General features: G+C 55.2%; 14 protein-coding genes across 14 annotated transcripts; 6 read left to right on the top strand and 8 right to left on the bottom strand.

Annotated features, from left to right (window-relative positions):
* Window positions 1-678: 678 nt before the first annotated feature.
* On the bottom strand, window positions 679-2,837 carry L226DRAFT_603105 (uncharacterized protein; the record flags this gene model as incomplete). Its single annotated transcript, XM_067685693.1, has 4 exons — window positions 2,668-2,837; window positions 1,495-2,614; window positions 1,260-1,435; window positions 679-1,191 (listed from the first exon to the last, which is right to left on the bottom strand). Exons 1-4 carry the CDS (start codon window positions 2,812-2,814, stop codon window positions 679-681), a joined length of 1,956 nt encoding a protein of 651 aa, XP_067528658.1. The 5' UTR covers window positions 2,815-2,837.
* Window positions 2,838-4,010: 1,173 nt separating this feature from the next.
* L226DRAFT_564072 (uncharacterized protein) lies at window positions 4,011-4,725 on the top strand. The gene is made up of 2 exons (XM_067683610.1): window positions 4,011-4,530; window positions 4,587-4,725. Exon 1 carries the CDS (start codon window positions 4,067-4,069, stop codon window positions 4,526-4,528), a length of 462 nt encoding a protein of 153 aa, XP_067528657.1. The 5' UTR covers window positions 4,011-4,066; the 3' UTR covers window positions 4,529-4,530; window positions 4,587-4,725.
* Window positions 4,726-5,846: 1,121 nt separating this feature from the next.
* L226DRAFT_576697 (uncharacterized protein) lies at window positions 5,847-7,086 on the top strand (the record flags this gene model as incomplete). Its single annotated transcript, XM_067685417.1, has 5 exons — window positions 5,847-5,871; window positions 5,927-5,988; window positions 6,048-6,264; window positions 6,326-6,819; window positions 6,883-7,086. The coding sequence occupies 5 exons, from the start codon at window positions 5,847-5,849 to the stop codon at window positions 7,084-7,086; spliced, it is 1,002 nt and encodes a 333-aa protein (XP_067528656.1).
* A 570-nt stretch (window positions 7,087-7,656) lies between these two features.
* L226DRAFT_576696 (uncharacterized protein) lies at window positions 7,657-9,582 on the top strand (the record flags this gene model as incomplete). Its single annotated transcript, XM_067685416.1, has 5 exons — window positions 7,657-7,743; window positions 7,818-8,242; window positions 8,297-8,528; window positions 8,608-9,456; window positions 9,529-9,582. The coding sequence occupies 5 exons, from the start codon at window positions 7,657-7,659 to the stop codon at window positions 9,580-9,582; spliced, it is 1,647 nt and encodes a 548-aa protein (XP_067528655.1).
* Window positions 9,583-10,008: 426 nt separating this feature from the next.
* On the bottom strand, window positions 10,009-12,329 carry L226DRAFT_548676 (uncharacterized protein; the record flags this gene model as incomplete). Its single annotated transcript, XM_067682615.1, has 6 exons — window positions 10,009-10,064; window positions 10,125-10,815; window positions 10,866-11,077; window positions 11,127-11,760; window positions 11,826-12,022; window positions 12,074-12,329. The coding sequence occupies 6 exons, from the start codon at window positions 12,327-12,329 to the stop codon at window positions 10,009-10,011; spliced, it is 2,046 nt and encodes a 681-aa protein (XP_067528654.1).
* A 1,703-nt stretch (window positions 12,330-14,032) lies between these two features.
* Window positions 14,033-15,347, top strand: L226DRAFT_541029 (SWIB-domain-containing protein). The gene is made up of 3 exons (XM_067681988.1): window positions 14,033-14,660; window positions 14,717-14,911; window positions 14,963-15,347. Exons 1-3 carry the CDS (start codon window positions 14,122-14,124, stop codon window positions 14,991-14,993), a joined length of 765 nt encoding a protein of 254 aa, XP_067528653.1. The 5' UTR covers window positions 14,033-14,121; the 3' UTR covers window positions 14,994-15,347.
* L226DRAFT_555646 (protein prenylyltransferase) lies at window positions 15,279-16,829 on the bottom strand. The gene is made up of 3 exons (XM_067683069.1): window positions 16,751-16,829; window positions 15,630-16,683; window positions 15,279-15,574 (listed from the first exon to the last, which is right to left on the bottom strand). The coding sequence occupies exons 1-3, from the start codon at window positions 16,810-16,812 to the stop codon at window positions 15,458-15,460; spliced, it is 1,233 nt and encodes a 410-aa protein (XP_067528652.1). The 5' UTR covers window positions 16,813-16,829; the 3' UTR covers window positions 15,279-15,457.
* Window positions 16,830-16,991: 162 nt separating this feature from the next.
* On the bottom strand, window positions 16,992-19,096 carry L226DRAFT_564067 (uncharacterized protein). Its single transcript, XM_067683609.1, has 6 exons — window positions 19,040-19,096; window positions 18,496-18,977; window positions 18,406-18,438; window positions 18,201-18,338; window positions 17,895-18,143; window positions 16,992-17,841 (listed from the first exon to the last, which is right to left on the bottom strand). The coding sequence occupies exons 2-6, from the start codon at window positions 18,767-18,769 to the stop codon at window positions 17,075-17,077; spliced, it is 1,461 nt and encodes a 486-aa protein (XP_067528651.1). The 5' UTR covers window positions 18,770-18,977; window positions 19,040-19,096; the 3' UTR covers window positions 16,992-17,074.
* A 154-nt stretch (window positions 19,097-19,250) lies between these two features.
* On the top strand, window positions 19,251-20,078 carry L226DRAFT_541026 (uncharacterized protein). The gene is made up of 3 exons (XM_067681987.1): window positions 19,251-19,787; window positions 19,844-19,910; window positions 19,966-20,078. Exon 1 carries the CDS (start codon window positions 19,327-19,329, stop codon window positions 19,783-19,785), a length of 459 nt encoding a protein of 152 aa, XP_067528650.1. The 5' UTR covers window positions 19,251-19,326; the 3' UTR covers window positions 19,786-19,787; window positions 19,844-19,910; window positions 19,966-20,078.
* On the bottom strand, window positions 19,976-21,194 carry L226DRAFT_617744 (uncharacterized protein; the record flags this gene model as incomplete). Its single annotated transcript, XM_067687079.1, has 3 exons — window positions 19,976-20,174; window positions 20,227-21,065; window positions 21,133-21,194. The coding sequence occupies 3 exons, from the start codon at window positions 21,192-21,194 to the stop codon at window positions 20,002-20,004; spliced, it is 1,074 nt and encodes a 357-aa protein (XP_067528649.1). The 3' UTR covers window positions 19,976-20,001.
* A 726-nt stretch (window positions 21,195-21,920) lies between these two features.
* Window positions 21,921-23,220, bottom strand: L226DRAFT_368426 (uncharacterized protein). Its single transcript, XM_067674285.1, has 6 exons — window positions 22,810-23,220; window positions 22,724-22,741; window positions 22,577-22,672; window positions 22,341-22,517; window positions 22,111-22,287; window positions 21,921-22,052 (listed from the first exon to the last, which is right to left on the bottom strand). The coding sequence occupies exons 1-6, from the start codon at window positions 23,081-23,083 to the stop codon at window positions 22,018-22,020; spliced, it is 777 nt and encodes a 258-aa protein (XP_067528648.1). The 5' UTR covers window positions 23,084-23,220; the 3' UTR covers window positions 21,921-22,017.
* A 355-nt stretch (window positions 23,221-23,575) lies between these two features.
* Window positions 23,576-24,264, top strand: L226DRAFT_368400 (uncharacterized protein). The gene is made up of 2 exons (XM_067674284.1): window positions 23,576-24,091; window positions 24,148-24,264. The coding sequence occupies exon 1, from the start codon at window positions 23,628-23,630 to the stop codon at window positions 24,087-24,089; it is 462 nt and encodes a 153-aa protein (XP_067528647.1). The 5' UTR covers window positions 23,576-23,627; the 3' UTR covers window positions 24,090-24,091; window positions 24,148-24,264.
* Window positions 24,200-24,729, bottom strand: L226DRAFT_368390 (uncharacterized protein). The gene has a single exon (XM_067674283.1). The coding sequence runs from the start codon at window positions 24,588-24,590 to the stop codon at window positions 24,306-24,308; it is 285 nt and encodes a 94-aa protein (XP_067528646.1). The 5' UTR covers window positions 24,591-24,729; the 3' UTR covers window positions 24,200-24,305.
* L226DRAFT_517576 (uncharacterized protein) lies at window positions 24,705-26,306 on the bottom strand. Its single transcript, XM_067678518.1, has 2 exons — window positions 26,152-26,306; window positions 24,705-26,101 (listed from the first exon to the last, which is right to left on the bottom strand). The coding sequence occupies exons 1-2, from the start codon at window positions 26,155-26,157 to the stop codon at window positions 24,869-24,871; spliced, it is 1,239 nt and encodes a 412-aa protein (XP_067528645.1). The 5' UTR covers window positions 26,158-26,306; the 3' UTR covers window positions 24,705-24,868.
* Between the last annotated feature and the right edge of the window lie 1,620 nt (window positions 26,307-27,926).

Here is a 27,926-nt window from a genome sequence, read left to right as displayed (position 1 = left end):
CGCGTCCACTTTGAAGATATTCTTACCTGTAACCTAACTCTCCTTGGGGCCAGAACCGCCCCACATGTTGCTATCCCCTGTCAGCATCGCGACTTTGAGGCGTAAGCAGTCAGTACTCGTTGTGGATCGGGGCCCAGAGAATGACTGCATTCCAGGTGGCACATCACAACCGCGAGAGTGCGCTCAATAGATTCCGCCTCCCCCATGAAATCTCCGGCAACTGTGACGCCCGGAGCCATTATCCCATCATTTGAGTCGTCGCGCGTAGGAGCCATGCTGCCAGTGCCACCCCGATAGGTCGTGCTTATCATCTTGAAGACGCCATTTGAGCATCTCAAGCACCTTCTGCATTCACTGGCATGATCCTCCAGCAACCCATCATCGCTCTCAACCATGCCGACCAACCGCTCGACTCTTATCAGCGCTTTTGTCTGACACGGGCCAAGCAATAGTGTGCAAGCGCCTCGCAAATTCGATCTTAAAAGCCTGGTGAGTCATCTTCGAACGCGGTCTCTTGTTGCCCTTAGGATTCGTAGGATCGACGGTCCCGCCGGTAGGGACGGTTGGCGATGCGCTTGGGTCTTGGGTGCTGCCCACGGACGTAGCCGTCGTACTCGCGACAGTCGACTGTGCAGAGTCGCGTGGTGCAGCTTGGATAATGGTGAGCAAGTCCGGATCCTAGTCGGCCAAGTCCGCGATATCCCACTCCTGGCGAGCTGCAGCACGGGAGGCTTCTGTTTCCTTGGATGGCCGGGTGGTCAGGGCGTAGTACTGTTTGAACCATTCCAACAAGGTCGAGAGGAGATCATTGATGGGATGAGTCGCAGGGCGGATATTGTGGGGTTCTGAGTCCTTTTCTGTTGGCGGTGGAGCATACTCGTAGAACCGAAGGAGATCCTTCTGCGGGGTCCCGTCAACGATTTTGCCGCCAGTGAGCTGCATGAGGTCAATCTCGCCATTGGTCATGGCGGCGAGCTTGGCTGGGCTGCTGGTCGGCCCGTGATAGCTGTGTGAGTAGTCGTCGAAGTACCGGCGGAGGAACAACTGCACGGCATCGTCCTTGATGTTGTGAGGGAGAAAGCGGACCGCAAAGTGCAACAGAACATGGAATATAGATTCGAGATCGTCGGGGATGTCGATGATCCTGTGCTTGTCAAGAAGGCAATTGACGGAGAGGAACTGCCAAGTACCCTGCGTGGCATTTCAGCGTGAGGCTCCATAACTTATGGAACCATGCGGCTCACCATCCGTTCCAGTACAGCGCATTCCCCTAGAGCAGCGTTGACTTGTATACCCTCACCCATGATGTACTTGGCCGCCAGCTCCCAATCGTTCAACATCCCTAACCACTTGCCACTCTTCGATTTGCAGAGGAGTATGTTGCCGGCACTGATGTCGCGATGGATGTAGCCCGCCTTACAAGCTTGCTCATGCGCTACCCATTTGAAACGGTCAATGGAATGATATGCATCAGTTGCAATGAACAGAACGTACCTTGGATGCAGTTGAGGATAGCTGTGACTAACTCGGCGCCGCACCTGAATTCGCTGAGGGGCTTCCCGACCTCCTTGACGATCAACCGATAATGTTGGTGAGGCTTCAGCTTACACTCCCCCTTGTCACGGAGGATGAACCACTTTTGGTAGGAGAGGGTGGATTGACCGGGAAGATCTCCGTGTTGTAGAACAGTGGGAACATATTTGACTCCCGCCTCGTTGAGAGCCTGCAGTACGAACCCCTCTTTCTGGAGACTAGGATGGTCGATGCGCCATGCGTCCTTCAGGTACATGAAGGGCACCGTGGGCTCGCTTTCCTTGTTGAGCGGTGGCACTGAAAGCTCGCCGTTCTCGTCGAGTTGGAGGGGAAGAGCAACATATCCCCGCGTCCCACGTCCTATAACGTGGGAAGCCTGGAAGTGTGGCTGGCCGACAGCGAACCAGTGCTCTGACTCCGTCTGCTCGTCGTACACCTGAAGCCTCCAGATCGGCCATGAGTCGACAAGCGAGTCCCGGAACAGTCTTGCCGCATGGTCCTCCGCATCATTGGCGACGCACTTCTCCGCGTACTCATGCACCAGAGAGTGAATATCATGTGGATCATCGGTCTTGTCGATGCGCACGGCAGTGGGATCGTACCCTTGGAACTCGGGTTTCCTGAGCCGACCATAGCGGACGAGGAACTCGGAGAGCTTCTGGCCTTGGGTAGCGTAGGGGATCTTCTCTGTGACGACCATGCTCGAGTGATTGAAGTAGATGATGCGAGCGCACTCTTGGAAGAGCAGGAGCATGTAGTGGAATTGGCGCTGCTGGTGTCTGAAGACGAGCTCGGCGTACCACAAGATCTGGCCGAGGACCTTTCGGCGTGTTACGGCCTCGGGAGAGTGGTCGAGCGTCTTTTCGTCGAACGGATCCTGGCTGGTGGAATCGAGCTTACACTCGATGCAGAGATCGATCCGAGACCAGTCTGTGCGCCTCGACTCGTCGCCCGCTGCTGTCTGGCTCTCCTCGGGTGCGAACTTGGCAGGGTACATGCCGCAGTAGATGGCTTGGCCGGTGGGATCATTGATAACGAACTTCTGACCGGGGAAGATCTTCAACTTATTGAAGGTAGACGTCTGGTTTGGCGTCAGAAACCCGATCATGAAAGGATGGTTGGGATATGACTCACAAAATGGTCGTACATTCCTCTCTCTGTCTTAAACTCGGGCACTGTTGCAAAGAGGTTCGTGATAGCCTTCGTTAACCTTGAGGAGGAGCCGAGGAAGAAGTGCTCGACGAACTGGTTGAGAGGGAGAATGTAGTTCTTGTCGTTCATGATGTCAATGAGCTCAAGGCGAATCTCGTCTACGTAGGAGCAAACATTGATTAGTCTCTACGAAGTGCGTGCCCGAGTGACGCGATTCGAGACCAAAACTTGTAGTGAAGAGCAAGTTCTAGCTGTGGTTGCGTAGTACATAATACGCAGTGGCGAATGGGGGTAGGCAACACCCTGCGAGAAATCGTTAGCGCGTGGCCAAGCGCCTTACCCGCGTCTAAGGAGTAGATAATATATGCCGAGATGCCGACTAATCTCTTCACTAGTGTGTCACATAGACGCTCAACTGAGTGGCTGAAATGGTGCAGCTTCCATGGTCCCGTTTTCTGCAGTCCGCTATTGCCCTCCGATAAGGTTCGAGTTTGCGTGATTCATCGAGAATCACGATTATTAAGAATTTCTTCCGTGTCGATTTCCGTGGGGAAGACTGTAAGTGGTAGGAACTCCGTTACAAGGGTGCAGCAAGGTTCATGTACTCGCATTTGCCGTTGTTTTACCTAGCTTAAAAAGAAAGTGTACGGAAGAATCTATGTAAAAATGCTCATAGAATCAAATGCAGCAATTTTTTTCCGATATAATTGCAAGCAGCGGACTGCAGAAAGTTGGCACTTTGTGGGCCAACACATTTAGGCGCTCATAGGGGTTCCATAAAGTAGCAGTATTTGTGGCCCCAAAACTGCAAATATCCCTCCCAAACTTGCACAGAGGTAATAGAAACATACTGCGCAAATATACGTTGAATTTCTCTGCCAGAATGTAGGCAGAAAGCAATGGCCAAAATGGGCTCGTCATTGCATCTGGTCACGTGACCGTTGCATTCTCCATGTTTCCCAGCAATAAAACCTACATAGTGAGCTTGACACCTTTATAAACACATATCATACAGTCACAATAGTTGATAGTATGCTTTAATGAGGTTTCCCCAGGTGATACAAAAGGGAAACAGGTGCTACACAGAGATGACCATAGAGCACCCCTCTGAACACGGCACGAAGCCTTATCTGTAAGGCGATAAGATGAGATTTCTGTGATCTGGCTGATTATGCGTTGTTTTGACGCCGGATCTTCGTTATCTCTTTGATAGACGCTGGCCGTCGAAATAGTTGCCGCTCCCCATGGCGAAGTCAACTAGGCGCGTTCCTGTCACGTGCACCGCGCGTCCTTGTCTTAAGCTTCAACTTGTGGCTGCTAATCCTTACCACCACTCGTCACCAACCTTTTCTTCTGTCTACATTGACCAATCGTGTTTGCTATGGCTACTAGGTCTCGCGAGCCCTCCTCTTCGCATCGCCGTGCCGAGCGTGTCATGAAGATATCCGTCCAGCCCGGGCCCGCGACCTGTGGATACGGATTCATAATCGACTACAACTGTCTTCGTCATTGGGCGAAGATATTATATGGAGAGCTTTTCGGGCCGGACGCGCTCTCGAGCATGACCTCCGAAGAAGCTGAGGAATCGATCCAGGCCACACTCTCTGTCGCTGCCTCTTCGATACCCCTCAAGGTCTACAAGCAGTTCCCCCGCTTCCCTCGTCTGCGCCATCGACTCGCTCTCATGCACCCGGGTCAGAGGAGATACCTTCTTGTTCTCAAGGACAACAGCTCTCAGGAAGTGTTGAGCACCATAATCACGCCGGATGACCTGGATGGTGTGAGGCAGATGTTGGGTCTCGGGGAGCAGAAGCCGAAGTGGTATCGCCTCCCAGAATGGTGACGGTGCGGATGTCAAGCTGGTTTTATTTGCGTCTATCTAACTCGTGGACATTTTATAGTTTTCAAGTGGCCTGGGACATATGGTCCTGCGGCTGTGGAACTCGCGAGCGTTGTCGCGTCCACAACCACCCAGCACGAAGCTTAAGTTGGCGGACTGGAAACGGCGTTATTGGTTCACCCGTGTATGCATACACTCGCAATTGAGGGTCAATATAACATGTTCCCTCGCAACTCGCACGCAGGCGCAATCGTACTCTGAGTATTCTTGTCACGGTAGCACCAGGTTGCGTCGCGTAAAGACCTGCCCTAAACAACCGCGACAAGCGCTTGTCGCGCCCTGTCATCCGATCGTAAGTATTGTGGTTCTCTTATATGCAGAGCTCTCGTCTACTCTCACTAGCAACGCAAACACGCCTCCGTTCTGGTGAGCTGGCTCGCATTACTATTGGGGCCTCTTCGCGACTAAGAATTGTGACTTTTAGCCTCGACGAGGGTGAGAATGAACGTTTCTCCTCCCACACCACACCACCCAAGGTGGCCACGACCCGACTGTTAGTCATCGGCATCAAGCCGACGTCGGTCCTCGTAGAGTGAAACTCCCTCGAGTCTCAGTGTGCACGAACACCACCACATTCGAGTGGCATTCAGCCACGTCAGCCATTAATCTGAAGCAAGCCTGGCCGCGCGCATCGATCGCGAAAGACTCGAGAGGAAGATTCTATCGTTTGCGTTTTCACTGCTCTAAAGATCCCACACATCCTGACTTTCGTCTACCACAGCGACATCCCGGGCCAATGACGCCATGGTCCAGGATATCTCGCTGGAATGTCATTCCGACGGCTGTCATCAGCATTGCCTGGTCGTGAGGGTGGTCGCCTTATATTGCTGGCATTGATGGCAAGTGTGCACTGCACAACGTTCTCTTGCAACCTAGTGATAGAGGATTTACACAGCCTGAAGAGTGTCGTATGAGATGTTTCGACCAAGTAGCCTCTTGGTCTATACCATCGATGGCGGAACGAGAGGGCACAGAATGCTGCGGATTGCTGCGCCTGTTACGGTATGAGACTGTACGTTGTCGGTTATGCTGACTGTATCATCTGAGCGACTGCAGGTACACCCGTGTCTCTTGCTCTCCACCACACATATCTCCGACTCATATCGGTATCTGTCATTATGACTCGGTCTCACATGGCCGCCACGATCCCATGATTGTGTGAAACGGACCGGCCTCATCGATCGTTCACGTAACACTCCTTCAGCCCTCATTTTAGATGTCAGGCTACACTGGTCGGGGAAATTCACCAGTGCCCATCAGCATGCCGCCCCATGTTCTCTTGTGTGGTAAGTGCGTGTGTCCATTATTCACGTTCTTATCGTTCTTATCATTGTCATCCAGGAAGTCTTTCTTGGGCACAGGAAGAATGCCAAGAGCTCTTCCGCGGTGTCGCAGAGGTGCTCGTGCGTGAGCCTCACTTCCAGTGATTGAAATGATTGCCAAACCCGACGACTTTCCATAGCATTTGGATTCACCCAGCCGCGATGAGTTCTTCGCCGACTGTAAGCCCGGGGGGAAGTATGACGCCGTCGTTGGTATATACAGAAACAATCTATCCAGAGGCTACATCGGTGTGTTCGACAAGGAGCTCATCGCGCATTTGCCGTCGAGCTTGAAGTGGATCGCGCACCAGGGCGCGGGATACGACAACATCGATGCACAGGCCTGCAAGGCGCGGGGTGAGCTCTTTTCAATCTTGGACTCGTATTGACCTAAGGTATTGACAGAGGCGGTATGCAGGTATCACGATATCGAACACCCCAGGTGCTGTCGACGACGCGACAGCGACTACGGCACTGTACCTCATGATCTCCGCGCTGCGCCACTTCGCACAAGCCGAGCGAGACCTCCGCGCGGGAAATTGGAAGTACGCGCACAACGCCGGCTCCGCACACGATCTTACTGGACGTACGCTGGCCATCCTCGGGCTCGGAGGTATCGGACTGCGCTTCGCGGAGCTCGCGCATGCGTTCCCGATGCGCGTGGTGTATCACTCTCGCAACAGGAACCCAGAAGCTCCGGAATGGTGCCAGTACTTTGACGCGGAGAGGCTGGACGAGATGCTTACACAGGCTGACGTGCTCAGTGTCCACGTACCGCTGCGCCCGGATACGGTGGGGTTCGTCGATGAGCGGATGATCCGGAAGCTGAAGAAGGGCGCGGTGATCGTGAACACCGCACGCGGAAAGGTCATTGACGAGGATGCTATGATCCGTGCGTTGGAGGATGGACATGTACGTTGGTCCCTCATTATACCAATAGTGCTGTGCTGACTTCAACTTCCTGCTTGTGTGCAGCTCGGCGGTGTCGGCCTCGACGTATACCCCAACGAGCCGAACATAAACCCCCGTCTGCTCGAGTTTAAGAACGCGACGCTTCTCCCTCATATGGGAGCGTCTACGGGCGATACGATGAAGAAAATGGAAGTCAGGGCGTTGACGAACCTCCGGGACTTTGTCATGTGTGGGACTTGTGCAGACATCGTGCCCGAATGCAGATGACATGTATCGCTTTAGCATCAGAAGTGACATTGATAGAGGTACCCTAAGCAAAATATTGCTATACAAAGCTTTGCTGGCATGAAAGCGACATCCTCGTGGTCGCGCCTGAGACGTAAGTGCCTCTACCAGGAATGGGAATTTTGATGGGGCTGTTGGACAACAAGGCCAAGCACGCGCCTGCCGAAGTAAGCGATCGAAAGTGCTCGAACATTGCGTAGCCGTTGCCATCAATCTCGTCTCCCGACATTCCGACATGTTCCTGCGACTGCTTCGTCTCAGAGCGACATATAACAAGTCCGAGGATACTTTGACACGTCCTGAAACTGGCTACTGTCGAGTCAGCCGGCCAGACCGCGGTCGAAGCTGCGAACGCAAAGATTCACTATTTGAACAATGCCGATGGTTCCACCTGAACAAACGCGTTTTCCAGCCCCTTTCCATCCCCTTCGGCACCTCGGAAGCGATCGCGTCAATCCGCGTGCTGCGGCTGCTGCTCCATGATATATTAACGTCCTCCGGTGGGAGCATATACACTCTCACGTCCTCCTCAGGATTGCGGTGTAACCCGAGATGTCACCTATCTTGTCTCTTCCAGACGAGGTCCTCTACTCGATTCTTGCGCGACTCAGTGTCTCCGACTTGCTGCGATGTGCTCAGGTATGGGGTCGCGCTCGTTCAGTGCCACTGCCAGCAGTCACGAACTGATCCCGCATCGACTGTATCTGACACAGATTGACCGGCACTTCCGCGATCTTATTGAACACGATGTTCTTCTCCAGTACCAAACCGAGCTGACCATACATGGAATGGCTGACATTCCCCGTGAAGACATACCGGCCGCAGCCAAGCTGGCCACGTTGAAGCGTCACGGAGAACGCTTCCACCTTGCCACGTTCAATCGTGCTGCACTTCCGAACCCCGGATCGGATGCTGACCGGGAATACACCTCCTTCCTGTCGCCGGAAGGTTCTCTCGTACACTTTGTCCGTACGCAGGGGCGCGGCACTAGATGTATCATTGATGAGTTGCCTTCCACAACGATGGGCCTCCAGGCTCGCCGATGGGTAGCGCCGCTCTCGGAAGCGGCCAACGTAGACATCTTGGCAGTAGACGTTTCACTGGATCTTACAGTCGCCATTGAGCATAGGCACGACGGGTAGGTACCCCATGTCTGTCATTGTTGTGTGCTTGGTTTGATTCGTCTTTCTAGGGAGGTACTCATTCACTTCCTGGCCGCAGCGGAGGGACAGCCACACCCTTTCGCAGCGAAGCCAGTTCTAAATGCTACAGGAACGCACGGTTCCGTGGACGGACCCGATGCCTATTATCACGTGCAATCGGTCCGCATTGCAGACACCCATGTCGGCTGGGTTGTCCCAGGGTTCAGTTCTGGTATAGATACGCTCCAATGCTGGGACTGGCGTGCGGGCCGCATGGTCTGGGTGAGTAATGGCTCTTCTGTGCTGCTGCCTGACCTCTAGGAAGACTGCGGTGAGCTCACGCTGCAGGGACTACTTACAGGAACAACAGTGCGAAGGCCTGGCCGGCTATACATTCCTCGACGCTCGTTACGTCTTGACCGCGGTACACCGTGACGAAGAGACGACGGTGCTGCGTATCTTCGATCTCGAACCGCAGACCCGGGGGAAGGACGAAAACACGGCGCCCGGTCCGATTTGCTCGTTGGGGCTTCCGCGAGCGAACACGGGCCTTGCCCAAGTCGTCCACGTGCAATCGAGGGTACCCACTCCCCCACTCGATACAGCAGCAGCGTTCTTCCGGGACCCGACATCTACCGCGGTCGTGCTGCAGCTCACCGTGGGCCCAGATACCGACGGAACGACGAGCGACCTCATGCTCATGATACCTCGCCAAACACTGCAGGCGCAGATCACCCAGGCCCTTGCTGACCCATGCCGCGGTGACACCCAGCAGGAGCAGGTTGTCGAATGGGAGAAGTGGGGTCCAGACGGAACTGTGCTGCTGAACCTGCCGCGCAAGTCTCAGTCTGCTGAGAGCGGCGCATGGTTCGTACCCTCCGAGGTGTGGTCGCAGTCGTTTGGGTCGCGGCTGGCGCTATTGCTTTGCGACAGTGTGGATATGGCGTCCGGGTGCGTCGTCACGTTCGACGTCGATCCTTGGGCTGCCAGGTGTGCACGTCGGTACCGCCAAGGCGGCTCCGACAATGCGGACTTAGAGACCCAGACCCTGATTGAAGATGCCCTGCGCAAGCTGGCGACGCTGCCCGGCAATGTGGTCTCTGCACCTACGAACCTGTCGCATGCAGTGCATGTTGGGCCGCGGATAGTCTTCCCGGCTGGACAACGTCCGTCGCGGATCATCACGACTCACGATGGGTTCGCAATCGCGGTGAGTTATCGTCGCCCCTGTTCTATCGATGGAATCCTGCTGACGAGAGACATCGCATTGTCGACCACCCAGCTCGAAGGTGACGAGCAGGCACAGGACGTAGGCTTGCAAGTGTTCACCCTCTAGTCGGTGGGGAGGTTGTAGGGGAGGCAAATCACGGCCGTGGTCACTGATTGTGAGTACCCAGAAGGAGAAGGGGCGAGATCGCGGGTGGGGTGGGGTTACGGATGGGCATGTGTACATGATGTGCGCGCGAGTTGTCTACAGTGAGAGAAGTAGATTATAATCCTAATAATGCCAGTTGTGGAACTCTGGGGCCTGGATACTCAGTACATACATCATATGCAAACCACTTTCCCGGAGCGTGCGAGAGTACTTGATGCAAGTGTACAATATTTGACAGATACACACATAATCTTCCCTTCCACATCCTTCCACCGCGTGAGGGAACGAAACGAACGGTCGTCGAGAATGATTTCGAAGCAGGAGCAGGATTAAGATGCAGGATGCAGGATGCGCGGGGCGAATGTACGTGGAGGCATGAGCCCCGCCTTACTGCGGGCTGAAGTCGATGCAGAACACGATCGGACCTGTTGACACAACATTTTCTGAGCACAAGCACATCGTGAGATCCTCTGTCCGCAAGACATGGATGTCGCTCGACTTACGGCTGTGCCTGAGGGTTACGAGCGGGTTTTGCGGGCCCGGAAGGTCGTCCCCATCCGACTCGGAATCATCATCGTCCCAGTGGTCGTGATCGTTTTCTTCGCCGCCGTCGTCGAAGTTGTCGTCGAAGTTGTCATCATTGTCGTCGTCATCTGTCGCGTCCACAGCCACGCCGGCCGTGGACGGCCCTGCCACGGGAGTATCGTCCGCGGTTGCAGTGTGGATGCCGCTACCGGAGGCGACCAAGGCCTGAGATTCCACCACATCTTGGGTGTCCCAGTCTTCGTCGCCCTCGGAGTCGACCGATGCCTCTGCGGTTGCTGCTTGAGCAGGAGTGATGGCGGCCTCGGTCGTGAAGAGACCTTCGTCGGGGTCATCATCCCCAGGAGGCGGGGGCGTGTTGTCGCCGATCATGCCCAGCTGGCGGAAGAAGTCGATGCTGTCCGGCTTGTACATGGCATCCCAGACGAAGTACAGCTTCGTTTCCGTGATCTGGATGCACGTCACCTTGGAGAGCTGCCGCCGGTCGTGATAGAAGGGAAGGCTGACGAAGGTGATGTACGGGAAGGAGATGCCCTTTTGTACCGCCTCCATAGGGATCCTGAAGACCTCTTGCTTGCCAGTGTCGACAAGGTCGGCGTCGAGCAGCCCATGGTACGTCGGATCGAGTGTGGCGGCATATATGCCGGACGTCTGGAGTGGTTCGTGTGAGGAGGGCCTTTGAAGAGACGAGAAGTACGCACAGTGACGACACCGAGGCGACCGTGCTCATAAGAGAGGTAAATGGAGAAGTGCTCATCGGTCCCACCGTGGCGCGGGATTGTCTTGCCGATCTCGAGCGCGGCAGCACTGAGGGCTATTTCACCTCGGACGACCCGCATGAAGTCACGAATGACGACGAGGCGGCTATCGCTGAGCTGGGCTACGAGATCCTTCCCATCGCGTGATACATGCACTGCGGGTCTAGGTGAGCAGAAACCCATTCCAGGAGCATGGCTACATACCTGCCGAGAACTCGGCGTAAGAAGCCGTGTATAGCGCGGTGGTCGCGGTCGGCTCCGCCGGGAGGGCGACAGCTTCGCTGGGGCCAGCATATTTGTGGCGAGCGATGGCGGGGTCGAGTTGCACGGCCAGTCGGATATCGGAGTATACGAGCTGGTACGAATTTATCTCAAGGACTAGTTGCCCATTTGTCTTGCTGAACACCCGCAGTGCCGACGTTGAGCATACGAAGATGTGAAACACGCTCAACTCGACGTAGTTGATGTCGCCGCCAGCGGAATTGCCTTGCACATTCTCGACCTCCAAAATTAGCCGGCCGGTCGGGACGTCCCAGAGGTATGCCTTCCGTAACCCCGAGACGAGGAAGTTGGGATATACGAACCGATAGGCGCGGGTGAACTCTGAAGTCTCTATGAGACACCAGGGGCGGAAATGTCCACGAGGACCCGTGTGTGAGTATTGTCGCGAAGCCTTCCTCCAGGCCTCGATCTGGGCTTCGTCGGGGATCGATTCGGGGGGTACCGAGGAGGGGTCGTATTCGACCTCGAGGCGCCAGGCTTCCGTGACGATGTGGTTCCGATCGAAAAGGAGGTAGCCTTTCTCGTACTCGCAGTGTGCGTACCGGCGTATATATGTCTACATGGACCTGGCTGTCAATGTTTGTCCGCAATGACTCAGCCGAGAAGATAGAAGATACGAACACTGTCAAGATGCCACAAAACTTCGGCTGTTTCAAGGTCGAATACCGTGAGTCCGCCGAATTCGTGAGTGACGATGAGCAGGCTGTAGTCCTCATCGATCTTTATTCGATGTATGTCGTTGGGATGCCCGTCGTAGTACCTGGCAGTCGCAGCCCCTTTCCCTGTCCAATTTCGCTGCAGCTGGAAATATTGACGACCTTGGTGATGCGATATCAACAAATGCATTAGAGCCAATGGAATGGACGCACAATAGTGGTACCAGTCCGGGACATCCTGCAAGAACTTGAGCGGGTGCGCTGCCTTGGCTTCGGGTAGTAATTGATGGACGGAGTCGATGAACCTGTGTATGAGCGCCGCGTGATGGTAGATGGTCGATTCGTGTTCCACAAAGAAGGTGTCCCAGCTGCGGGAGGCGAGTCGGAGGGCACGCAGTGATTGAACCGGGAGGTAAGCCAGTATGCGAAGGACAAGCTCTGCGGGGAGGGTCTCTAGAGTAGGCGGCATCCTGAATGGTCGCCCTATAACAAATATGTCAGTGATCTCGTTCATGCAAGAGGTGTGAAGGGGAAGGTATGGTGGTGGTACATGGGAGAGTTGCGCAGAGCGGAGCCGTCGGAGTAGACTATCCACAGGCGCCGAAATCTAAAACAAAGTTCAACTCGGACATTGACGGGCAGATCGCCGCCGATCCGCAGTGGACTACACTAGACACGAGCAGTGACTTCTTCTCACTTCTGGGTCATAATTCACATACGCTGAGCGCGAGTCTAGGGCACTCGGCACTCTACTGCAACACGAGAAGGTACACCTAACGGGGGTCTCCGCTCGAGGTCAAGTTCACAACATGTCCTGACATACAGTGCACCCAAACGCAATAAGCATCCCTTGTCAAGCACTTCAGCTTCGGTTGCTCAAACTACGGATGGGCATGCATACGAAAGTTCGGGACGGATGTGACAGACACTCCCCATTTGAGATCGGAATCGGCGGTGAGACTGTGGCTCTGAGGATATAAGTACTTGAGTATGGTACGAGCGCAAGAGTCCCGAGAGATGTATGACGCAAGAGCCACCCCCGATTTCAGTCCTCAGAGCCACAGCCCTCGCAGAGATTGCAGATGCAGTTCAATCGACGATAATCGGATCTACCAACTCTCGCCGGGTACAGTCCAACAAATATGTGCTCATGTTTGACTGTGTGTCAACGATTTTGCTCTAGTCTTGTGCAGGAAGGAGTCGACCCCAAGATGCGATCACCCGGACTACTGACCCGCGATGGTATATGCAAAGCTCCAGCGTTTCGCGCATGGCGAACACGTGCGAACCGTACCACCGCCCGTCGTGCATCCGATGTTCGCGTTGTGTGTCCCCGACGCCGACCTCTGTTGTTGGCCCTGAACAGGGACTGCACGGGCACCTTCGAGGTCCCCGGTGTCATCACGGCTTTACGCTAGCATGAGAAGCAGCGGAGGTCCTTCAGAACCTCACAGAACGTGGTCCGCACTTCTCAGAAGCTCTCACCAAGCCGCTCAGACTGTTCTCTGGAGAACAGGGGAGAGCTCAGTCTTTACGACGCATCTCCAACGAGCGGTCGAACATGAATGAAGGGAGAATTTACGAGCGGGGAAGGAGGGAGGTTCGTGTGAAGGATTTGTCAAACTCACCGGGTAGAGAGTTCGTGATAGTCTGTCTGATTGCACTGCTTGGATCTACAATCACACCGCCACCAGTTAGAGGGTGGCTTCCGAACTCATCATGGCGGCTCACCGTCCAGTATTGAACCTCTCAGCGGGCAGAATGGCGGGTTGGGGGTCTGAGATGGGCGGAGTATGAGGGGGAAAGATTGGAGGGGGCAACATCAAGCCGAGGTCGGAGCCTGCGGCCAGCTGGCCCCCTCAAGCGCCCAGATAATCGAATAAGGCTACCTACACGTGATGCCTACTCGCCAGTGGATAATCCTGATTCCTGATGGCTGGCCCGTTGCAGCAATATTTGGGCAAGCGAATTGATCTCGCTATTTCGTGGTGTTTTCTGAGTACTGCCGGATGTTGGCTCAGAGTAGGTGCGCGCTGGCCTGGGGCGTAGAACTGCCAATTATAGTGAACTTACTGAACTATGCACAGCCACCGGGGTGCTGCCGGGCACGTGACGGGCGCTAGCGACGAAATCCGCCAGTGACGCGCGCAGTGCACTTGTTCGCTTTGCCTTCGACTCCGACCCACTTTCCTCTGCGACACCATCCCTGTTTCTCCTCTTCATTCGCTACTACTGCTTAACCACCACTAGTCCTTATCTTAATGGATCCTTCCGTGGCTGCGTTAGAACCAAAAATCCGCCAGATCCTCTCCGCACCTGGCATCGACCTCTCCACCATCTCCGCGAAACGCGTCCGGAAACAACTTCTCGAGATCGACTCCACGCTCACACAAGAGTTTGTCAGAGGCAACAAGGAAGACATAGACCGGATCACCCAGACCGTCTATGAGGAGATAAGCCAGCAGCTTGGTGAAGAGGAAGAGGAGGTACCGCCGAAGCGTGCACGCGACGAGGACGCGACTGAAGGCGAGGGGAGCGCGCCGCCGAAGAAGGCAAAGAAAACGAAGACGAAGCAGGAGCAGGCCGACGAGGAGTATGCGCGACAGCTGCAGAACGAGATCAACGGCGGTCGGGCACGCAGCGCACGCGCCACCTCCACGAAGGCGAAGGCGAACGGGACGAAGCGGGGGAAGAAGGGGCCCAAGAGCTCGGCCACGGTCAACTCGGATGGCGAGGAGGAAAGTGGCGAGGAGAAGCCCAAGAAGCGTGGCGGTGGCTTCAAGAAGGAGTATGCGCTCAGGTCCGTACACCGTGTGCTAATCTCGCCTGCTTTAGTTAAACGTACTCCCCCTCAAGTCCACCACTCGCGGCCCTCCTTGGTGTCGAGAAGCTCGCGCGGCCGCAGGTTGTTAAGCAACTCTGGGACCACATCAAGGCGAACAACATGCAGAACCCGGACAATAGGAAAGAGATCATCTGTGACGAGCCCTTCCGCGCAGTTTTCGGCGTGGACAAGATTGACATGTTCAAGATGAACAAGGAGCTCGGATCGTGAGTTTGCTTTCCTCGTATGCCAGGGCTCACCAGACTGACACACTGTAGACACCTTTATGAGCCTGAAGCGGCCTCGTGACGAACGTCTCCTCTGCGTGCCGGAGGGGTAGGAGGGGTTCCCTTCGCATTCACAATCCCTGCTTCACTTCCTTAGTTTCGCTTCTCAACATCAACCTTCGCTTTGTCCCATCCGTTAGCCATCTCTCATATCTCACCGCGCAGTTTCTTGTCATCAGTGTCTGTCTCAAGCCCTCATATCGTTTTGGTCTCGGTGATCTTGGTGGGTTACAGCTTAAGCGTCCAAAGGTCCGGGACATGTTGTGGATGCTCTTCCATCGTCCTCGATCATATTGCATATAATATTCTTGTGCATCGTGTGCGTGTACATTACAACGTCCTATTCCCCATACGTACCTGACTAACCGCACGACCTCATATATAGTGTACATAATGAGCAAAATGCGATATTATGTCTGTACATTCGCACCCGAGCAGTTGTCTGGAGATGAGTAACAATCCACTCAAAGGGGAAGTAGCGATATTCTATCGAGCCTCGGTACTGAGACATGCCACCAGCTCTGCGGCCATGAGTGGAGAGCTCTCCTCCGCCATACTGACGATCCTGCGAATAATTGAACTATCTGCATGTATGGTCTTGTCCTTTTTCCGTGCTGTTGATCAGCATTGTGGATGCAGGACGTAGGCCACGACTCACCTTCCAGGCCATCCAGGCTACGAACCACACAGCGTGCCTCCGAGCAATACGATCACGATCAGCACTCGACGATAAGAATTGCTCAGTAAGTGCTGACACCTCCCCGTGGTTGGCAGACATGGGAGTGCCTCGCGCGTCCGTTCGTGGGGCGGAGGAAACGGACGAGCGGAGATAGAGCCACAGCGACTCGTGCGTCGGGTAGGCGCGAACGAGCTCCATCGCGTGTCTCTGGACGCTGTCCTCCGCGGAAGTTGAGAGCATGCGCAGACGCAGCGGCGAGTCCTGCGGGAGGAAGCTCTCGAGCTGGAAGTAGTACTGCATGGCGGAGTAGTCGGAGACGTGCCGTTCCATCCAGAAGCGTGCTCTTGCGTTCTCCTCCTTGAGCACTTCTAGGAGTACACCTGGAGGAGTGTCACCGCTGTCGTCGCAGGCTTGGAGGAGAAATATAAGGGCTTGTGCGCAGAGGAACCGGTGCGCCCAGGCGTGGTAGTTGCGGGGGTAGACCTCGCACGCTTGCTCGACTGTGGCGAATTCGGCGCGGAACGTTCCTGCGTCTAGCGCAACGCCGTAGAGCGAGTCAACCCCGTCGCCTTGACTTGGTGAGGGTGCTTGAGGAGGGCGGATTGGAGGGTGGATGCGGCGGAGGAGCCAGCGTCGGTGCTGCCACAGGATAGACTGCTTCGCGCCCTCGCGGAGGGTCAGGAGCGCGCCCGTGAATGCAAGCTCGTGTGCTGCATCGAGCGAGCCCAGCTCAACCAGACGCTTTCGCGTATTCAGGGCCGATTGGTGAGCCGGGTTAACGAGGAGTAGCACTGAGGATGATGCCGCAGCCTCGGCGATGTCGCGGTCGGAGACTGGCTGGCCACGGGGAGATCCAGGATGAAGGAGTCGCGGGCGAACGCTGCGAAAGCGTGAAACTGCTTCGAGATACGCTTTGTATGCAGCTTTCTGGGGTACTCCGAGGTTGCGATCCGTGAACAGGAAGGGCGCGTGGTCTGGCGAGGCTACTGCGAGCCATTCTGAACCATCGCCTGGGAGCAGTTCAATCGATATCCTGGGATGATGTGTGTAGATCAGGGCCAATCCAGGATGAGATTATATCGTGTGCAGCACGTACTCACGGAGGGACGTTCAAGAGTTCAGCGAGCCTCGAGCTCAGCTCAGATCCTGACAGCGCACTCATGTCGATGTGGGTGATGGTGGTTTGGGACGAGATATTTGATAGGGCCTAGCCGCCCGCGTGCTACTTATGCAGGAATCAACTCGGGTCCTTGGTATCACCCCAGGTAAAAGGGTAGGAAGATAATCAATTGCGCATAAAAACCATATTATTATAAGTACATGGATCATGTCATGAGATGAGCATCGTATAGTACAGTGAATTGAACCATGGCCGTGAAGAGAACGGGTCCCGGAGACAATCGAGGCGTATACCTAAGTCCGAACTACTTCTTCGAGCCCTTCTTCTTGGGAGGCTTAGGAGCTGAGCTCCTCGTGTTCCTCGAGGACGATGCAACGGGAGGCGCGACCTGTGCTGCCTGGGCGGCCTGTGCTGCCTGTGCTGCCTGGGCGGCCTGCAAGGCTGCGGGCATGGACGACGGATAATCATGGGCATGTGCCTCGAGGATAGGAATCAGAGCCGTCTTACGAAGCTTGTTCCACTCCGCGTCAGACTCCTCCGTCCCGAGGTAGTTCAGCGGCGCCCGTGTAAACTTCTGACTCATGCGCATGCTCCGCGAGACTGCGTCGGCACCATCCTTCGGAGACAGGAACTCGTCGCCCTCCCCCCAGTAGCTGAGAGGCGGACAGTCGGCCCTGTCGAAGCGCACCCACCGCCACCACGCCCCGGTAGCAGACACAGCGATAATGGATGACGCCTTCTTGTCTCGATGAAACTGGACGGCAAGGTAGTACTTCAGGTCGTCTTCGGCGTCCTCGAACAGCCTCTTCCTCCGCGCTTGGAAAGCCTTGCCTCGAAGGCGACGGCTGGCGTTGTTCTTGATTTCGGTGATCATGGGGAAGCACTGGTGGACGACCTTCTGACCTAGACTGGCTTGGTAAGTAAAGTAGGCTGCAGAAGTTTTCTTTGGAGTGTCCATCTCAACGGTGACTGTGTGCGAGATGACAATGTCTGGGAAATTGTCCTTGCCATCCGTGAGGGGTTGGGTGGCATCCGTCATGAAGGAGGAGTCACCAACTCCAGCCTCATTAGCTACATTCGATTTCATGAGCTCACTGCCAAGCTATGACAATTCGAACACTCACATGGTCCAGTCCCGCCCGCGGCGTCCTGTTCGTCATCGACCTCCTCTTCCTCGATAACCTCCTCTTCCCCGATAACCTCCTCCACCTCTATGGCCTCCTCTTCTTTGCCGATCTCCTGTCGCTCGTTCTGTTGCTGTTCGATCCCCTCGAGTGGCTCTGCTTCAGCTTGGGCGACCTCACACGGTCCGTCATCGAGGCCGGCGAGCACTTCGCTCTCATCATGCTGGTTTTCAACCTGTGCATGCGCATCTGTTGGCAGTCACGTCAGCAATTCCGCGAATAAACATAAGGGGCGAACATCCACACCTGCAGCGGCTGAAGACGTGGCGGCTACATCCCCGAACCGTGCATTTCGTCTCAATCGCCTGTTGGTTGCAGGTGCTTGAGCGGGCTGCTGAGACGATCCTTGTTTCATCGATATGCGGCTAGACCTGCGAAGCCCAGCTAGCGCAGCGAGAGGAGATAAGGCACAATGTGAGTGAAATGTTAGACACGTTCTGCTCGCACATACCTGCGTCCGCGTCTTCCGTCGCGGACTCCTGAGCTAGGTCGATGCATGAGCCAAACTCGCGAAGGTGGTTGAGAGCGTATTGAGACGCACCTGGCTCGAGATCTATGTCGCTGTCCGTATCAATTTCGTTCGGGTCTTCGTCTTCGTCACGGGAAAACCAGAGGTTGTATTGTTGACGAGTAGCCAAGGTTCCGCCAGCTATAGTTTGGAGCTTGTTGACTAACAAGGACTGTGTATCGCTGTGCTCGCTGTAGCGATCGCCCTCGATGTTCCGTGGGTTGTACCTTCTGGAGTAGCCTGACGTTACCAAATCCTTCACCCACCTTGGCGTGACGAACTTGGTTACTCGAGGCTTCGGCGGCATGGTGGCGCTGTCACGGAGAGGAAGAGGATGAACGGGTGATTGGCATCAGGTTCGACCTGCTGCCCGTTATATGAACGAGGACAACAATTAGCCTCAATCTCGCAAAGCTCATAATTGTCCCCTCCCCTTCCCCCCATTCTGCACAGCACTGAAGAGTTCGGGAAAAGCTTACCCTCTTGGCGGCGAGGAACAAAGGAACCTGAGGCAGCTGCGGAGGTAACAAAGCGCCGTATAGTCATTGTGTCCTCTATGTTGGTTGACCATACTAGCCTGAAGTGACAATGAACAACTACTGTTGTCCATGAGAGTCGAAACAACTACTGTTGTCCATGAGAGTCGAAGCGTATCACCAGGCAAGACAAAGCAGCGCATAACAGTACCAGTAACCAACGGTGTCAAAGGTGACGGGCGTCCACACTGGATTATGTAAGCCGTGTTGGGCTGTTATATGTTCGTGGCGACTTGAACATTCAACCTGACCAACGACCATCCCTTGACCTCCTTACCGCCGCTGCCCATCATCGCAATCGACACCTTCAGGAGCTATCATATCCGCTATGGCTACGACGTCTCGCTTGCCTTCCTCCTCGCGCCCTCGCGCCAAGCGTACCGTGAAGATAGTAGTCGAATCCCCCGCGACCCGTGGATATGGATTCATGCTCGACGATGGCTGTCTCCGTCATTGGGCAAAGATCATATATGAAGAGACCTACGGGGCAGATGCGCTCTCGAAGATGACCCCGAAAGAAGCCGAAGAAGCGATTGACCTCGGGCTCGCTGTCGCTCCCTCAGTAATACTCCACAAAGTCTACCGGCAGTTCCCCGGCATCCCTCGTCTGCGCCGTCGACTCGCTCTCGTAGACCCAGATGAAGGAAAATATGTCGTCGTTTTGAAGGATAACGGCACTTCGGCAGCATTGAACATGAAGATTGCGCCGGAGGACGTGGAGGGTGTGAGGAAGATGTTGGATCTCGGGGAGCAGCAGCCGAGGTGGCATTACCTCCCACGTTGGTGACGGTACGTGCGGAAAGCCGTTCTGCTGTCTGCTCATCTGACTTATGGCCATTCTACAGCATTGGCCTAGACTCGGACATATGGTCCTGCTGTGGTCGCGAGTGTCGCGCCCGGCAACTAGAAGATGTACGTGTGTCCGGTTCATCTTCACCCTTGCCGATACTCATTCCCAACTATACAGCGCGATGCTTGACGGAACGGATTTCTCGTTATTGTTTCATCTTTGTATACATACCCCGCAATCTTGTACCAATATACATGCACTCCAGTCCACCACGCGTATGAGCGCCATCCTAGGTGGATTTGAATCTCGTTGCCCATGCATGGTCATCAGCCCATGACACATGTGTTCGACAGAGCTGGGTTCTGCCCCACTGCACTGCAATTGCTCTTACTCTGAGATGACCAACATGACGCGAGTGGCAAGTTTGGAATTCCTCACCTCGAGGACTAGTACGGGATATCTGAGACCCCAAGTCGATGCGTAGGACGCCGTGTGCAAGCATGAACGCGGTCTGCCTGTCCATCTGTCCCACGCTGCTTTGGACGGTGGAAGTCCGCTCTTTGGATCCCAATCGTAGTTGGGCGACCGATGGAAAGCTTGTGCACGCGGTGGTCGATTCTATAGTAATACAACAGGTGGCATGAACAAGTCCAGGAGAGATATGAGAGCTTGTGCGCAGAGGAACCGGTGCGCCCAGCCGTGGTAGTTGCGGGGGTAGACCTCGCATGCCTGCTCGACTGGTCACTGCAGCCAATTCGGCGCGGAACGTTCCTGCGTCTAGCGCAACGCCGTAGAGCGAGTCGACGCCATCTCCTTTACATAGTGATGGTGCTTGAGGAGGACGGATTGGAGGGTGGATGCGGCGGAGGAGCCAGCGTCGGTGCTGCCACAGGATAGACTGCTTCGCGCCCTCGCGGAGGGTCAGGAGCGCGCCCATGAATGCAAGCTCGTGTGCTGCATCGAGCGAGCCCAGCTCAACCAGACGCTTTCGCGCGTTCAGGGCGCATTGGTGAGCCGGGTTAACGAGGAGTAGCACTGAGGATGATGCCGCAGCCTCGGCGATGTTGCGGTCGGAGACTGGCTGGCCACGGAGAGATCTAGGATGAAGGAGTCGCTGGCGGACGCCGCGAAAGCGTGAAACCGCTTCGAGGTAGGCTCTGTATGCGGCTTTCTGGGGTACTCCGAGGTTGCGATCCAGGGACAGGAACGGCGCGTGGGCTGGCGAGGCTACTGCGAGCCATTCTGAACCATCGCCTGGGAGTAGTTCAATCGATATCCTGGGATGATGTGTGTAGATCAGGGCCGATCCAGGATGAGATTATATCGCGTGCAGCACGTACTCACGGAGGGACGTTCAAGAGTTCAGCGAGCCTCGAGCCCAGCTCAGATCCTGAGAGCGCACTCATGTTGATGTGGGTGGTGGTTTGGGACGAGATATTTGATAGGGCCTAGCCGCCCGCGTGCGACTTATGCAGGAATCAACTCGGGTCCTTGTATCACCCCAGGTAAAAACGTAGGAAGATAATCAATTGCGCAGAAAAACCAGATTATTATAAGTACATGGATTGCATGAGATGAGCATCGTATAGTACAGTCAATTGAACCACCGCCGTGAAGAGAACGGGTCCCCAGCTCAGATGGAGACAAATCGAGGCGTATACCTAACTATAAACTACTTCTTCGAGCCCTTCTTCTTCTTGGGAGACTTAGGAGCTGAGCTCCTCGTGTTCCTCGAGGACGATGCAACGGGAAGCGCGGCCTGTGCTGGCTGAGCGGCCTGTGCGGCTTGTGCAGCCTGTGCGGCCTGTGCAGCCTGTGCGGCCTGTGCAGCCTGTGCGGCCTGTTCCTGGGCGGCCTGCAAGGCCTCGGGCATCGACGACGGATAATCGTGGGCGTGTGCCTCGAGGATAGGAATAAGAGCCGTCTTACGAAGCTTGTTCCACTCCGCGTCGGACTCCGCTGTCCCAAGGTAGTTCAGGGGTGCGTCGTCAAACCTTTTGTTCATGTCGACGATCATCTTGTCGTACTCGTCCATCTTCTCGTCAGAGAGTGTGGCGCGGTGCGTCCAGTAGCTGAGGGGAAGGCACTCGGCCCTGCTGAAGCGCACCCACCGCCACCACGCCCCGGAACCTGACACCGCGATGATGGATGACGCCTCCTTGTCGCGATGGAACTGGACGGCGAGGTAGTATTGCAGGTCCTTTTCCGCTTCCTGGAGCAGTGTTTCCCTCAACGCCTCGAATTCATCGTCTCGTAGGGAACGGCTCGTGTTGCGTTTCAACTCGGTGATCATGGGAAAGCACCGGTGAACAACTTTCTTACCCAGACGACGCTGGTAAGATATACGAGCGTCTCGAGCGTCCGGATTGTCCGATGGAGCTTTGGTCTTTATGGTGACTGTGTGGGAGACGACGATGTCTGGGAAACTGTCCTTGCCACCTTTGTTGGGTTGAGTGGCGTTCGTCATGAAAGAGTTGTTCCCAACATCATCGTCGTCAACTACGTCCGATACTATGAGCATAGTGCCGCGCTACGACGATGCGGAAACTCACGTGTCCCGCCCTCCGCGTCATGATGGTCACCGCCGTCTACTTGCTCGAGGACCTGCTCCTGTCTCTGGTCTGGTTGCTGTCCAACTTCCAGTGGTTCTTCGTCCGCTTGAGCAACTTCACCCGGTCCATCATCGAGACCTGCGAGCACATCACCATCGTGCTGGTCGTCGGCATGACCTTCGCGTGGTTGTCACGTCAACGACCGAGTTGAAAGACCCAGGGACGAAGATTCATACCTGGAGCAGCTGAAGACGTGGGATGCCTGTTGACTGAAGCTACTTGTTGAGATGCTCCTTTGTGCTTCGAAATACGGGTAGACCTGCGAGGCCCATCTGGTGGAGCAAAAGGTTACATGACGTGATGAGGGGGAACTCAGCACATACCTGCGCTCGCGTCTTCGACTAGTTCATGCATAAGACAGATGCCAAAGACGGTGAGAAGACGCTGAGTATCAAGCTTCAAGACTCACCTTCCTCGCTCCACCCATCATGATATGCGACGTCGTCCAGATCCTCGGGTTTGACGTCGTCGGAGGTAAGCCAGAGGTTGTGCTGTTGTCGAGCGGCCAAGGTCCCTCCAGCTACAGTTTTGAGTTTGTTGACCGTCAAGGATTGAGTGTCCAAGTGCTCGCTGTAGTGTTCGACCTCAATGTTTCGTGGGTTGTATGTACCTGAGTAGCTTGCGGCTACCAAGTCTTCCACCCAGTCTGGAGTGACGAACTTGGACACTCGAGGTCTCACCATGGTGACAGTGCTTTCGGGAAGAGGGGGAGGTGGATGGTGGATGGTGGATGGTGGATGGGCATCAGCCCGGCCCTGCCAGCGTTGCCCTTATATCAACGAGGACAACAATCAGCGTGAAGACTCTCAAAAGCTAACAATTGTCCACGCGCAATGATGTCGAGTTCGGACTGTGACGGAAGAGCTCAGAACAAAGCAGAGCATCGCACAAAGGAGCCTGAGGCGGCTGCGGAGGGATCAATACAAAGCGCCGCATAGTCATTGTGTCCTCCTGCGGTTCACGACCCTGGTAGGAACAATGAACAGCTCTTGTGGCTCGTGAGAGTCGGAGGTGAACATATGCCAGACAATGCCAGGGTCATTGGGCCAGGGTGTACGGGTATACAAAGCAATGCAGAATGCTAAGCGAGCTTTATCAGACTGGGCGTCAGATATGGATTATGTAAGCCATGTTCGACTACGTTACTTATATCTCCGCGCCGCCTCATCAAGTTCGACCACCACCATCCACCAGATTCTCAATTGCCACCCATCATCCTCATCGGCTATGGCTACGACGTCTGACTCCTCCTCCTCCCCGCGTCCCCCCGCCAAGCGTGTCATGAAGATATCCGTCCAGCCCGGGCCCGCGACCTGTGGATACGGATTCATTATCGACTATGACTGTCTTCGTCATTGGGCGAAGATCATATATGGAGAGCTTTTCGGGTCGGACGCGCTCTCGAGCATGACCACCGAAGAAGCCGAGAAATCGATCCGGGCCTCACTCCCTGTCGCTTCCTCTTCGATACCCCGCAAGGTCTACAAACAGTTCCCCCGCATCCCTCGTCTGCGCCATCGACTCGCTCTAATCAGCCCGGAGCGGAGGAGATATCTTCTCGTTCTCAAGGACAACAGCTCTCAGGAAGTGTTGAACACTACGATTACGCCGGAGGACCTGGATGGTGTGAGGCAGATGTTGGGTCTCGGAGAGCAGAAACCGAAGTGGTATCGCCTCCCAGAATGGTGACGGTACGTGCGGAAAGCCGTTCTGCTGTCTGCTCATCTGACTTATGGCCATTCTACAGCATTGGCATAGACTGGGACATATGGTCCTGCTGTGGTCGCGAGTGTCGCGCCCCGCAACTAGAAGATGTACGTGTGTCCGGTTCATCTTCACCCTTGCCGATACTCATTCCCAACTATGCAGCGCGATGCTTGACGGAACGGATTTCTCGTTATTGTTTCATCTTTGTATACATACCCCGCAATCTTGTACCGATATACATGCACTCCAGTCCACCACGCGTATGAGCACCATCCTCAGTGATTCGAATCCCGTTGCCCGTGCATGGTCATCAGCCCATGATACGTGTTCGAACAGAGCTGGGTTCTGCCCCACGGTGCTGTAATTGCTCTTACTTCTAGATAGTTTGGAATTCGTCACCTCGAGGACTAGTACGGGATATCTGAGGCCCAAGTCGATACGTAGGACGCCGTGTGCAAGCATGAACGCGGTCTGCCTGTCCATTTGTCCCACGCTGCTTTGGACGGTGGAAGTCCGCTCTTTGGATCCCAATCGTAGTTGGGCGACCGATGGAAAGCTTGTGCACGCGGTGGTCGATTCTATAGTAATACAACAGGTGGCATGAACAAGTCCGAACGACGGGTGCAGAAAACGGATCGGAAGTCTAGTACAATGATTGTAGAAAGACGTCTCGTAAGCAAAACATAGCGATACAGCAAGAATGTATGACAATCACCGTGGCAGTCCTGAGTCAATGTAACAATGAAACAGCAGAGAGGCGTTCAGTTGAGATACTGCAGTTTCGACCACTCCTTGTCATTCGCGTTGAAGTCCACGCCCTTCTTCCGCCACCACTCCCTCGCCTGCTCCCCGCCCCCGATCGCATCCTCCAACGCCTCCTCGATGTCGCACATGCGGTACTGGATCGGCAGCCCGCTCTTGTCCCACCATTCGAGCACCTCCGGGCGGTTGTGCCGCGACGCACCCGTCAACGCCTCCTGGTCGAAGATCATCTGGAGACCGCTGCCGAGCCACCACTGCAGGACCTCGACCTTGCCGTGGCAGCTGGCGTGGTAGAGCGCCTGGCGATCGTACTTGGGCTCGAGCTGCGAGCTTGCCCACCACTCGAGTACCTCGACATGTCCTGCAGTGCTTGCCATGTCCATCACGCGACCGATCTTGAGCGGGAGCCGCCATCGGGGACTCGATGCCTTGTCTTTCCACCATTCGAGCACCTCTATCCGGTTTTTGGCGGACGCGCCCTCGAGTGCGGCCTCGGTGTACTCGAGCGGGATGCCGGAGTGAAGCCACCAGTCGAGTGAGGCAACCTGCCCGTCACGCGACGCGCCGTCGATGGCCTCGGCGACGGATGTGGAGTCAGGAAGAGGGATGGCATCGGGGTGGAGGTCGTGTGTGTGTTTCCACCACGAGAGGACCGCAGTGCGGCCGTGTCTGGAGGCGGTGATCGGGATGAGGTCGTGCTTGTACATGGAGAGGAAGATGGAGCGGTGGTGGGTGAAGAAGTACTCGAGGACGTTGACATAGCTAAAGCGCACGGCAAGCTTTGCGCTCATGCGATTCGGTGGGTGGGTAGCAGGATCGGACGCACGGATGAGGGGTATGTATCCTGAGAGGATGGCGTGGTCGCACGGGTTTGCGTGTGCCCAGGGAGGAGGTTGGGGGAGAGATGTAGGCACACCCACGGCTTTTGCAAGTTCCCAATCGCCCACCTGGTCCATGATGTCTGCTAGGACTTCCGTCGGGAGATCGGGTGCGAGCACCTGTCTGGGACGGTGTTTGCTTGCTTCCACGGTATCTATTGGGTCTCCATACCCGCCGGCGTGGTCTTTCGAGGGGAAATGGTAGGTGTGGATGTCGAATTGCGCTAGACGTGAGGCTAGCTCGCCATCCGTACCCGAGGTGGGGAGCGAGCGGACTTTGAGGAAGAGGACGAGTTGCTCATGAGTGAGGCGACGGTAAGCTTCGTGGACTTGCTCTATAGAACGATCATAACTCTAGTACATGATCAGTATTCTCAGGACGGGACTGCAGAAGAGATACTTACAGCCATGCGCTGAACTCAATGTAGCTTGGTGACTTTCCGTCTTGCGCAACCCAGAACGAGAGGTACTTCCGCCACTTCAGATGCCACAGTAAGAATTGAATGTTGATACCTTGGCACAGTACTGTCGAACACTCCCCAGGGTGGGACGGGATGGCGGGGAAAAGGAGAGAAACGTTGGGTACAAGGCGCCTGTCGCGCCGCTTGGTCGCGCGCGCTCCAGCGACTCGCGAGAAACACGCTCGCAACTTCATCGTAAACCACCACACTTCTGACATATGCAGGCCATAGCGGACGGCTATCGCGACCCCGATATTTTATTTGGGTTACAATTTTGACTTCCTCATCGCTACCTGCAGGCACACGACCCACGGAAGCATGTTCGGGGTTATCAAGACTACCCAGTGCATCAAACAAGAACGAGCATGTTCATGGTATGGAAACACTCCTCCTCACTATCATCTTTGGATATTCAGACTTTCCCCTTCGACATAGTTCAAGGACTGAGCAATGTGGAGAGGTATGTGCACTGGCAGTCGTTAACAATGCAAGTGAGCGAGGATTTGCTTGGGTATTCTCAGTGCGTATGCAGCCTCTAGACTCTGGTATCCCTATGATCACTCACGTTGCGTACATCAGCTTTTGAGCCGCCAACGGCTCATCATTGCTGCTCTGTTTGTCACAAGAAATGGACGAGGTACCAGCACATATTCGTCAGTCAGTCAAGTTGCGATGATAATCTGACGATCTATCAGGGCGCGAAGAGATTGCTACGCCGCGTAAGCCCGAGACTCACCTTCGACGGAGGCGACTTTCGCAAAACAGGCAGGCCTCCTGCCTCATAGATGTGGTATACAAATGGCTGCCCCGTCGCGTTGTTGAGCACATTCACCTTCGCTGCAGAATCTCCCGCTTACTAGCTGAACGAAGATGAGCCTGAAGGCATCGATGCGCAAGACGGTCTTACCCGAGACATCGCTCATCTGCAGCTCAGGCGTCGAGTGCGCTCCTCATCGACATGGCAGGTCCAAATCTGCAATGCTCTGGTGTGGTACGGTTCGGCGACCAGCTCCTGGCACATTCATCTGGATCTCGGCCAATCTTCTTCAGAACCTAGATGGACATTCGTCCCTCGACGGTGCAGGGTCCCGGGTTGCAAGATTGTTTCGTACGTTGCAACTGTGTCCCAAGGAGCTCGATGAAGACTACGTTAACCTAGTGCAATTGATGACCGTCCTTAGTGCAAAAGTGTGCGAAGCTCATCCTGCACGCAACGTTTGTGGTGTCGCATATTGTCGACAAGGCAGTCTTCATCGCAGAGAAAGGATAGCAAGAATGGCATCGTGAAATGCGTACCACTTCTTCCGTGCTTTTACTGGTAAGGAGCTGCCCTCACTGCCATTCCCCGAGCGAAACATGGTTTCGGCTTTGCGTGCGAGCCTATGTATCTCTCTGCACTTTGGACCCTGTCTGTCTGTTGGTAGTGACTCGCAAGTGAGTATGTCACAGACCGATGGCCGTTTTTCCTCGATGCCATGTCAGCTACGTTGCGGTCATGTAGCGATTGTATCAAGTTATCGTAGCGAGATACATGTGGAGTTAGCGTTGCCGTGTACAACCATAGCATGGGGTTAGGGGCCCTGATTTAGACATAGGGTTAGCCGACGTGTCCGGTTGGCGTGTACTTTAACCGCTACCGCCACGACCACAATACGACTATCTATTCTCCGTCACTCGCTGTAGAAGATGGGGTCGACGAAGAGAAAGATGCGCAAGGC

Source organism: Lentinus tigrinus (assembly GCF_003813185.1).
Source record: "Lentinus tigrinus ALCF2SS1-7 unplaced genomic scaffold L226scaffold_74, whole genome shotgun sequence".
NCBI lineage: Eukaryota > Fungi > Basidiomycota > Agaricomycetes > Polyporales > Polyporaceae > Lentinus > Lentinus tigrinus.
This window is presented reverse-complemented; position numbering and strand designations above follow the sequence as displayed.

Bases quoted from the DNA above. Each gene is read 5' to 3' on its own strand.
- L226DRAFT_564072 (XM_067683610.1), top strand. From the start codon at position 4,067: ATGGCTACTAGGTCTCGCGAGCCCTCCTCTTCGCATCGCCGTGCCGAG.
- L226DRAFT_541029 (XM_067681988.1), top strand. From the start codon at position 14,122: ATGGATCCTTCCGTGGCTGCGTTAGAACCAAAAATCCGCCAGATCCTC. The intron at 14,661-14,716 runs GTCCGTACACCG...CTCCCCCTCAAG, and splicing joins AAGAAGGAGTATGCGCTCAG to TCCACCACTCGCGGCCCTCC. The intron at 14,912-14,962 runs GTGAGTTTGCTT...GACACACTGTAG, and splicing joins ATGAACAAGGAGCTCGGATC to ACACCTTTATGAGCCTGAAG.
- L226DRAFT_555646 (XM_067683069.1), bottom strand. From the start codon at position 16,812: ATGAGTGCGCTGTCAGGATCTGAGCTGAGCTCGAGGCTCGCTGAACTC. The intron at 16,684-16,750 runs GTGAGTACGTGC...ACATCATCCCAG, and splicing joins GAACTCTTGAACGTCCCTCC to GATATCGATTGAACTGCTCC. The intron at 15,575-15,629 runs GTGAGTCGTGGC...GCACGGAAAAAG, and splicing joins TAGCCTGGATGGCCTGGAAG to GACAAGACCATACATGCAGA.
- L226DRAFT_564067 (XM_067683609.1), bottom strand. From the start codon at position 18,769: ATGCCGCCGAAGCCTCGAGTAACCAAGTTCGTCACGCCAAGGTGGGTG. The intron at 18,439-18,495 runs GTGCGTCTCAAT...GCATCGACCTAG, and splicing joins CGACATAGATCTCGAGCCAG to CTCAGGAGTCCGCGACGGAA. The intron at 18,144-18,200 runs GTGTGGATGTTC...GACTGCCAACAG, and splicing joins CACGTCTTCAGCCGCTGCAG to ATGCGCATGCACAGGTTGAA.
- L226DRAFT_541026 (XM_067681987.1), top strand. From the start codon at position 19,327: ATGGCTACGACGTCTCGCTTGCCTTCCTCCTCGCGCCCTCGCGCCAAG.
- L226DRAFT_368426 (XM_067674285.1), bottom strand. From the start codon at position 23,083: ATGGTGAGACCTCGAGTGTCCAAGTTCGTCACTCCAGACTGGGTGGAA. The intron at 22,288-22,340 runs GTGAGTTTCCGC...TATCGGACGTAG, and splicing joins TGACGCGGAGGGCGGGACAC to TTGACGACGATGATGTTGGG. The intron at 22,053-22,110 runs GTAAGAAAGTTG...ACGCAACACGAG, and splicing joins ATCTTACCAGCGTCGTCTGG to CCGTTCCCTACGAGACGATG.
- L226DRAFT_368400 (XM_067674284.1), top strand. From the start codon at position 23,628: ATGGCTACGACGTCTGACTCCTCCTCCTCCCCGCGTCCCCCCGCCAAG.
- L226DRAFT_368390 (XM_067674283.1), bottom strand. From the start codon at position 24,590: ATGGACAGGCAGACCGCGTTCATGCTTGCACACGGCGTCCTACGTATC.